This window comes from Lathyrus oleraceus, chromosome 2 (assembly GCF_024323335.1).
Source record: "Lathyrus oleraceus cultivar Zhongwan6 chromosome 2, CAAS_Psat_ZW6_1.0, whole genome shotgun sequence".
Classification (NCBI taxonomy): domain Eukaryota; kingdom Viridiplantae; phylum Streptophyta; class Magnoliopsida; order Fabales; family Fabaceae; genus Lathyrus; species Lathyrus oleraceus.
Window position 1 is genome coordinate 176125207 of NC_066580.1, and position 10982 is coordinate 176136188.

Here is a 10982-nt window from a genome sequence, read left to right on the forward strand (position 1 = left end):
CATCCCTGTTGAAAGTGAAAGCATTGAACTCCCTCATCCTAGTCGTCTGAGCCATAATCCTAGTCAAACCTTGAGCCACCAAAAGAAAAATATAAGGGGATAATAGATCTTGTTGTCTCAAGATTTTCTCCACTTGAATTTCCCATGTCGGGCTACCGTTCACTAAAATAGACATGGAGCTGGTAAAAATGAGAACATCCATCCATTATAGCCATTTATAACCAAAGTTCACTCGCTTTAACATATACTTCAAAAAGTCCCACGAGACACAATCATAGGCCTTCTGAAAATCAACCTTAACTACCATACATTTCTTCTTGTTCCTAGTGGCATATTCCACAATATCGTTAATAACAAGCACCCCATCTTGAATGGATCTTCCGGCTAGAAAAGGTGATTATCATTTTGAAATCCATCTGTCCATAACCATCTTCAAACGATTATTCAGAAGTTTAGCAAGGATCTTATATAAACTTGAAATCAAGAAAATGGGTATGTACTCCTCCAAGGATTGAGGCTTCTCAGATTTTGGAATAAGAGTGAGAAAATAAGTAGTAAAAACCTTATAAAATGGGTTTGTACTCCTACAAGGATTGAGGATTCTTAGAACAGCTGAATAAAAACCTAATAAAATTTAGGAGATCACCCTTGAGGATATCCCAACAAGCCTTGAAGAAGTTCATGTTGAAGCTGTCTGGACTAGGAATTTTGTCATTAGCACTTTGCCAAACAATATCCTTCACCTCCTCATCCTCAAAAGGAGTTTCCAAAGAAAGTCTCTCCTCTAAAGAGAGAATCTTGAACTCTAGTCCATAAAGATCGGGTCTTCTAAATTTGGCTCTTTGAAACAAGATTCAAAATAATCTTGCATCCCCTTCTTAACCTCCTGAACCTCCTTAGTCCAACTTGACTCAGTTAAGAGCCTCTCCACTTTGTTCCTTCTAAACCGTTATTTCATTGCTTGATGAAATAATTTAGAGTTTGAATCTTCTTCCTTAACCCACTTATGCCTCGATTTTTGACGCAAAATGCTTTCCCTATATGCCAAGGTCTTCTACAGATTCGAGTTAACCTCTGGAAAAACTTTAGAGAATATAGAAGCATTCACTACTTTTCCTTCTTCTTCGAGAATAACCATCTCATTGAGGGTTGAAATCGCTTTGTCCACCTCAAGATCGAGAATGCGAAAAACCTCATTGTTCCATTTCCTGAGAGCTTGTTTCAACAAATTCAACTTCTCCTTTAGGATGAAATTTTCCCGTCCCTTGATGGAAAAATAATTCCACAAGCTTGATACAAACGGAAGAAAGGCTTTGTGATTTAACCAAGCATTGAAGAACTTAAAAGGCTTGGGGCCGCAATCAAAATGATTCCCTTTAATCCAAATTGGTTTGTGATCCAAAATGTATCTTTTCCCTATATACTGAACTTAGATCTTCCAAGCAACTAAAATAGATTTTAAAACCAGAAAACTATGTAGTATACTAATTGCACCTCCATTTGGTTTGTGCCAGGTGAATTTACTAACAATAGTAGGAATATTAATAATATTCATATCCCAAATGAAGGCATTGAACTCAAAAGCTTCTCCCCTGTTGAAGAGTCCAGTCGTCCTATTCCTCTCCATCTCCTTCTTGATTGTATTGAAGTCCCCAACCACCTACCACTCTCCGACTGGCCACGAAGACTTCAACTCCACCGGCTTCCTCCATAATCGGCGCTTCTTGAGAATCAAACAGGAAGAGTAAACATTCACCAAATAAATGTGCATTCCCTTGTAATTGAAATTGATATCTATAAAACCCTCCCCCTTGAAGCTGAAGATAGGTTGAATAAAATATTTTTTCCACAAGATAAGAGTGCCTCCTGATCTACCGAAATAATCTTTCGCAATCCAATCCACCTCAGGGTCACTCCACAAAGCCGAAATTAAATTCCTCTGCATGGTTTGAATCTTTGTCTCTTAAAACAAGAAAATGTCAAACTTGGAAAACTCAACTACAAATGTATTTGGGCACTTAGGCATTATCAATGTATTTTTCACCTAAAATAGAGCACCCTCTGAAGCAAGTCACGTTTGGCACTTATGCATTACTAATATTATTTTGGTAAAAATTAGATTCAACTATAAAATAAATAGAAAAATAAGGAAGCAAGAGTAAATCGAGGATTGGGAAGATAAGTGACGATAGGATAGGAACAACCTAAATGAGGTAAATAGGTTTTATAATAAAAATAGAGAAGTGTGGGAAGTTGAGTTTTCACTAATCATGAAATTGAGTTTGGGTGAAAAAGAGGCAAAAACTTGAGATAGACTAGGGCTTTTAGGAGGAAGAAGGAAGCCACCATTGTTGAAAAGCTTTTGCTATAAATTCAGGTAAGGGGAAGAACTATTTCGTATATTGGTGTAATTTATGAGGGGTAGAGAGAGACTATCACCCTCCTCTAGTTTTTCTCCATTATTGTGTTTTTAAAAGGCTTGGTGTTTGATTATGAGAAATTGTCGATGATGATTCTTGACGTGTGACTATGTACTCATGATGTAATGATTGTAGAAATTAGTATGTGAAATCTGATTTTGGCATTGTTATTGTTGATGTGTTATGTTGGTGATGATGAACATGAAGGTGATTTTTATGATGCATTGTTGGTGATGTTAAATTGGTGAAATTAGATGTTAATGGGTAGGTTTAGGACGTAATAACAGTAGATAATTGATATAAGATGTTAGATTTTCGAAATAAGTTGTTACAATATGTTAAGGTGTGTTTGGGTAGGTTTTAGGAATAATTGATTTTGTTGAACGTGTTGTAAAACTGGTAATTTTGGAAAATAGCTTATGTCAATCGATTTCCCCATAGTGTCAATCAATTGATCCTTCTAAATTTTTGAAAAATTGAAAGCAATTAATTGATTAATTGGGAGAATTAATCGATGGTATCAAGAAAACATTATTTCGATCATCTTTCTTTGAGGTGTTTGATAGCCTTATAAAGTTAATTAGGTTCTTGTCGAAGTGCTTAACTCCATTTTTCCTTATGTACCTATGATACCTTTTTATGAACAACCCAATATGTTCATCATCGGATTTCTCGTCATCACTTATTTCACAATCACTTTGCTCATTGGTTGAGGACTTTGAACTTGAAGCATTTAGAGCAATAAACTTCTTTTTACCTCCTTGCCCTTGACTTTCTCCTTCTTTATTTGCTTCTCATGTTTTTCCAAGCAAATGAGTTCTTTCTCATACAATGGAACCATACCTGATGAATATTGGTGGAGTTAAGTTGAATAATGGCTTATTCCTTCTTACTTATCCTCTCAACCCTATTAAACATTCCAATGTCATTTTTTTCTACTAGTTTTTATAGTAATTTTATTTTTAACACTTCTACTTTATGGCAAAATATATTTGGCCACCCTTCTCATGAAATAGTCATTCGAATAAATAAGATTTTCCCTTGAACAATTTAATAAAAATTTTAGTTCCTTTTTATGTTTGCTTGTATGTTGGACATAAGAGGTTGCCTTTTTAGGATAGTCAAAAAAATCTTTTCATTTCTTTGACTTAGTTCAGTTAGATACTTTCTTACTACTGTAGATGATTATTACAAAAAAAGTCGGGCTTATGTTATGTCTCATGTTGTCCATAATATTAACACATTGTCTACCAATTTACTCAATTCTCAATCCCCCTATTTACTCCTCTACAATACCCAGCCTCGTTACTTTATTATGAAAGTGTTTGTCTATACTGTCTTTGCCTACAACTCCAAAAGAAATATATCTAAACTAGTATCTAGATCTAGGATATGTATATATGAAGGAATCGTGAATGGTGTCAAAGGATCCATCCTTTAAAAAATTCATAGCAAACATTTGTTCATATTTAGGATGCAATTTTCTATGAATCCAATTTTTGGTACAACATACAACACCTTTCATCCAACATAAACCCTCAACCTATACACCACCATCATTATTACTTCACCTTAGATTACATCCATAAACACTCGTGTAACCCGCATCCATACTAACACCAACAACTCTCATAGACCAGCAATACCCCCACCAATCATCAACCTCTTATACCTAACTCCTTTCCTCTTATACCAACAAACACCTTCAATACTTCCACACCCCAAATATTTGTTGTTTGAAGATTAAACATTTATTTCAGGTAGAGTAAAAATAATTTCAAAAATAAGTTTTATCGTTCATGTTATTGGGTTCAATAGTCCTTATAAAAATAGAAACAACAATAAAATAGATGGAGGTGTAAAAATCAGTAGCAAGACATGGTATTAGTATTATGGCATAAATCACAAAATATAAAAATATAAATGATAACAACCATTATAAAAGTGCAACATAAAATGATTAGGGTGGAAATAGAAAATAATAAAGCATTTGACTTTGGGCCCAGAGTCCCAAAGTTACCAAACCTTAGCTTTAAAGGATATGATTTTGAATAAAAAATTAATAAATAAAATAAAATAAAATAAATGAAAAGAGTGAAGAATAAAAAAAATAAAAACAAAATTAATATGATGTTAATGTATCAAAATAGCATCAAACAAAATTATTCTTCATTAACTATATTCTTGTGTATTTTTCTTCTTCATAGTCATTGCATAAATGTAAAAGAGATAATAATTTTATATATACCATCATACATTTTTTTAATCTATTTCTCTAGAAATGCAACAAACACTACTTTCACACATCAAAAGAATATGAATTAAATATAAAAGTTCAAATCAATTACTCTTTTAACAACATACTTTAAGAATAAAATTGAAACAATGAAAAGGTCATTTAAAATCCATTTTTTCATTTATATATTGTTATAAAATAGATACTTTTATGTTACTCCTCCCCTTAAATCTTCTCATATCCGTCTGTTTAATTTGATATCGTGCTAACATGTTTAAAGATTTATCTCAATTGCATGATAATATTCTAGATATAAACAAAATTTATTTATGTAAAAAAAAATTATTCACATAATATCATGTTTAAATATTGACAGTTATGTATTTAAGTGGAAATTCAACTTTTAATCATTGCAAAAATGTATAGTCGTAAACAAAAGTATTATTCATGAAATGTCTTATTTTGCATTTTTTTCCCTTCAAACACGGCATAAATGTAAAAGAGAGAATAATTTTATATATATTATGTCATACATGTTTGATATCTCTCTCTCTCTCTTTCTCTCTCTCTCTCACACACACAAAACATCCTTGTGTTTGTATGTTTACTTTTTTATTTCGTCAATGTGTCTACAAAATTTTCTCCATTATGTGATAATTTCTTTATATATGTATTATTATTTTTTAAATAAAATATTTTTCAAATCATATCATTAAAAAATATGAGTCATGAATATAGTGAAAACTTCAGGTTTTGGAAACCTGACAATTTCATAATGCAGAATATTTATATCAAATGCATTTTATCAGGTTGCACATTAAATATAACCATAATTTATATCAAATGCATTTTAACAGGCTGCAAATTAACATAACCATATTTTACATATTTTGAACCATACGAACCGATAATGCATTATTCATATAGTTAATCATAACTTAATCATATTTTAGACCATATTAACATAATTGTATTTGAAATTTAAAAAAATATTATATTTGCAAATTTGACATAACTTTTAAGGATATTTCACATAACCATATTTGCAAGTTTGACATAAATTATTTGCGTATTTAACAAAAATATATTTGCAAATTTAACATAATCATATTTTTTAAGTTTGACATAACTTGTTTGCATATTTTAACATAACCATATTTGCTATTTTATCAGAATCATATTTGTAGTCTACATATAATATGTTTTAATTTTTAGAAAAACCATATATATATATATATATATATATATATATATATATATATATATATATATATATATATATATATATATAATATATATATATATATATATATATATATATATATATATATATATATATATATATATGACACAACCGGTTTTCATTCACTACTACAAATAAAATATTTTATGACAAAACTTTCACCTTATCCAACAAAAAATTGAGGTATAAATACTAGGTGGGCCATATTTTATTTTATTTTAAAAATACATTATATTTTCTCAGTTAACATACATAACTGAGGTAAAAACTAACTAAGGGATACGCTTCGAGTCCCATTATCCGCAGTTTATATTTTTATTTCTTTTGTAATGAACAAAATATTTTTTGACTCTTGCAATCCGTCTCATATAATAGTGTTTTTGTTGTTGATTCCACTTCGTGCATCTATTTTTGTATTTGAGAATAGATTAACTATATGTTGTCATCAAGGCAAAAATTCAATGATTTAGTCTTTCCATGACTGACAATATTGAGAAATCTATTCCTAATCATACTAAGAAGATATTGTAACTCAAAAAGGAAATGGTGAATGGTAAAAATCTGTGAGTTATATTCCCTGAAGTTTTGTTTATAAATGAATATTTTCTATCCATTTATAATGTATCTACCCTCAAGACATTGCCGACACAATAATCTACAAGAAATATGAGTGATCCATGTGAAACCCTCACGCCAGCCAATCAGAACGCGAACACCATAATTTTGTATCTTTGATGTTACATTGTGAAAGACAAACATTAACAATGAAAGCATTTAGATTGAAAATTGTGAAATTACAGAAACATAGAAATAATTTCTAAAATGGATTGCAAGACCAGAAAAAAAGTTTTGGTTTAAGGTTGGTATTCTTAACATAATATCTTGTCTTGTAACATGATAACTTATTGGAAAAAATACTATTTTTGGTCCTTTAACTTTACCTCAGGATCCATTTTGGTCCCTCAATTTTAAAAGAGGCCAAGTTGATCCTTTAATTGTTCACATAGCACCATATTAGTCCTTTCTGTTTTCCCCGTTAGTCAAAGTCAATTTTAGTGTACACATAACACATATGTATCGCCGAGGTAGATCACAAGCTACCTTAAAAAAGAAACTTAAAGGTTTAGTTCATAAAACACATGCAGAGCAATTGAGAAAGGATCCCCAACTGAGTAATTGATGGGGGAATCAGTTGCGATTTGTGAAAGGAGGAGAGTAGGTGAAGTCGAAACCTTGTTTGAAGGTGAAATCGAAGACCACATTATTGAATAAAAGTTTATTTCACAAAATCTTTCTGAAATTTTAAAATGTTGTAGGTTTAGATTTAGGTTTATGGTTTCTGCAACCTTTCTGAAATCTATTTGTTTCTGCAACTCTATTTTAGGGTATAGTTTGAAATGGATGAATATTTAAATCTAAAAATCCATCGCAATGATGAATTCATGGATAAGGAATTTAGTGTGTACGAAGGAGGAGAAGTTGTTAATTTGAAAGTAGAGGTTTACAGGTGGAGTTGTTTTAATTTGTTAGGTTATATTGCCATAGAGAAAATATATTACAGGGATCCCCCATGAATGTGTTGGTAGATGACAAACATGTCTTTCAGATTGTTGTTCTTTATAGGATGCATCTAAGTGTTGATATCTATATTCAACATATTTTGTCTCAGCTTGAGTATTATGATGGTCCCCTTGATGAAATAGAAGTAAATCATGATGACATTGTAGATGGGAGTGAATAAGTGCTTGCTGGAATGTATGAAGAAGTAATTAATGGGGAGTTGAAGGGTGGGGAGTTGAAGGAAGTTGAGATGAAGGAAAGTGAGTAAAATGAAACTGAGATGAAGAAAAGTAAGGTAAATGAAACCGAGTTGAAGGAAAGTGAGACAGATGAAGATGAGTTGAATGAAAGTGAGGCAAATAAAACTGAGGAAAATCATGATAATGTGCATGGGGGTGGTGAGGTGCATGATGATGTTAGTTCTAATGACACTAAGGATGAGAACTATAATTATGATAGTGCTTTGGAGATAACATTTAATGATGAATTTTATGAGTATGATGATGAATTGGTTGAAGAAGATGAAATGGATAATATAATTGACTATGTACATGAAGACGATCAAGAGGGAAACAACAAAAACGAGAAAGAAAAGTGGGAAGAAAACAAGGAAGAATTTAAAGGGAGTGATAATGAGAGTGACGATCTAGAAAGTGGATGTGAGAGTGATGATAGTAATGGAGCTAGGAAAAATAAGTACCCTATGTTCAAGTAACAAAAAGACATGTCCAATTACAAATGGGAGGTGGGAATTTATTTTAGTACCAATGTGAATTTAAAGAAGCAATAACCTTATATGCAGTCCAATATGGTAGAAGCTTGAAGTTAACTAAGAATGACAAGATAAGGGTAAAGGTTAGATGCAAAGATGGATGTTAGTGGGAAGCGTATTGTGCTAAGTTTCCTAAAGAGGATTTTTGACAACTAAGGAAGGTAGTTGACATCTATAGTTGTAGTAGAGATTATAATATAAAGATGATGAGCACTAAATGGTTGAGCAAAATGATTCAAAATTCCTTGAAAAACAATCCTAGGATGAAGATTAAGGATGTAAAGGAAAATGAAAAAAAAAAGTGGAATGTAAGGGTCAACAAGACTAAGGCCATAAGATATAGATTTGCGGATAGAGACATGGTTGATGGTTCTTTCCTATTGGATTACACTAGAATTTATGACTACTTCCATGAGATATTAAGAATAAACTCAAGGTTAACAATAAAACTAAATGTTCAACCTGTTCAATAAGGAATTGATGATCAAAGACCCTATTTCATAAGGTTATACATATGCTATGAAGCATGTAAGGAGTGCTTCGAGTTATGTAGACATTTCATAGGCCTTGATGATTGATTTTATAAAGGTCTTTATGGAGGGAAAATCCTGACAACCATAGGTAGATATCCCAATTATCAAATGCTACCAATAGCTTTTGTAATAGTGGACAATGAAAATAAGGATAGTTGGACATGGGTTTGGAGCTACTTATTGACGACCTTGGAGGTAGAAATGAGTGTCTCACATACACATTCATTTCTGATCAACAAAGGTATGTTATATTTTTGATGACATTATGTTGTTATAATTAAGTTAGAATTATCTGTTTGTTGTCTGTTGAACTTAGTTTAATTTATAATTTAGTTTAAGTTTGAACTTGTGTCCTTATGTAGTGTGTTTTGGATATGTAATGCGTTTTGAGCCTATGTTGTTATGCATAATATATTATGTATTTCAAGCCTATGTTGCAATTCCTAATATTAGTGATATACACCACATATTAGTAATGCATTTTGGTATAAATCAATTGTGCCTTATTTTCTCTATTTTGGTATAAAGTATTTTGGTTTAAACCATAAACTGTGTTGGTTTTATGTCTCAACAATGCCTTTTTTTCTCAGTTTTGGTATAATGTGTTTTGATTTAAACCACAAAATGTGTTGGTTTTATGTCTAACTGATATAAAGAAATGGTTATGTTTTATGCCACTAATAAAAGTTATGATTTATGCCACTAATAACATTATGTGTCAACTGATAAACTGATGTAAACCATTCAAACTGATGTAAGCCTTTCAGCTGATGCAAATAGATCTATCATAACACAATTACATTAAATGTTCTTACAAGCTGGAAACAAATTATATGATACACTTATGCCATTCAAACTGATATAAACAGATTGAAATTGATACACTTATTGCAACATCCTAAATACCAACACACATAAAACAATAAAAAACATGCTCTAATTTTTTTCGCATTTCACCATCTTTATTTGAATTTGTAGTTCTCTCAACTATTGCTTCAGTTCCTCATTTGTAGCCCTAAGACTTTCAACCTCCATTTTTTGCATCAACTTCTTTTGCTAGCTTCTCCAACCTACTATTTTGCTTCTTTAAGAATCAGTCCTTCTCATCTACCACATCCTCATAGAACCAATAAAAAAATCCACAATAATCTTGAGTAGAACCTTGTGTAAATGAAAAATTAATTATATTATAACACAATGCAAAGAAGAAAATTTTCAATTTCGTTCTTAACAACATACAGACCTTCATAACTAGGAGTCCACTTGTCCATAGAATCAGTGTTGAATGACAAGATCTTCTTGAGCATGAGGTCTCCTTCTCTACACGATGTATAACCTTATTATCAAATGCTTTCTTCATTATCTTTTGATATAATTGGCCATGATACAAATTTGTCATCCTCTTCTCTTCAATCAAATTCAATTGATCAAATCTGCTTTGACACCATTCAGCCTCAGACAATTTGGCTTCCATCAAGACTCGCATTTATGGGATCTCAACCTCTACGAGGAGAACTGCTTCCGTTCCATACACAATAGAGAAAGGGGTTTCCCCTGTTGAATTATAGACGAATGTACGATACCCATGCAAAGCAAAAGGAAGCATCTCATGCCAATCCTTATATGTCACAACCATTTTTTGGATAATCTTCTAAATATTCTTATTTGCAGCTTTAACAACCCCAATCATCTTAGGTATGTAAGGAGAAGAATTATGATGTTCAATCTTGAAATCGTCACAAAGCTATTTCATCATCTTATTATTCAAGTTCGACCCATTATCAATGATGATCTTACTTGGAACACCATATAAAAAAATAATATGATTCTTGATAAATTTGACCACAACCTGCTTGGCCACATTAGCACAATATGTTTCTTCAACCCATTTGTTGAAGTAATCAATGGACACTAGAATGAAATGATGTCCGTTCGAAGCTTTGGGTTCAATCATACCTATCATGTCAATTCCCCACATAGAGAAAGGCCACAGGGACGAAATAATATTGAGAAGCGTTAGAGGCACATGAATCTTATCAACATAAATTTGAAACTTATGGCACTTCTTCATATATTTAGAACAATCAGATTCCATTGTCAGCCAATAGTAACCTTCCCTTAACATCTTTTTAGCTATTGCATGTCCATTGGCATGAGTACCAAAGGATCTTTCATGAACTTCTTGCATTAACATGTGTGCTTCGTGTCTATCCACGCA

General features: G+C 31.7%; 1 protein-coding gene across 1 annotated transcript; it reads left to right on the forward strand.

Moving 5' to 3' along the window:
• The first annotated feature begins 7739 nt into the window (after positions 1 to 7739).
• On the forward strand, positions 7740 to 8174 carry LOC127122497 (uncharacterized). The gene has a single exon (XM_051052820.1). It carries the CDS (start codon positions 7740 to 7742, stop codon positions 8172 to 8174), a length of 435 nt encoding a protein of 144 aa, XP_050908777.1.
• The last annotated feature ends 2808 nt before the right edge of the window (positions 8175 to 10982 follow it).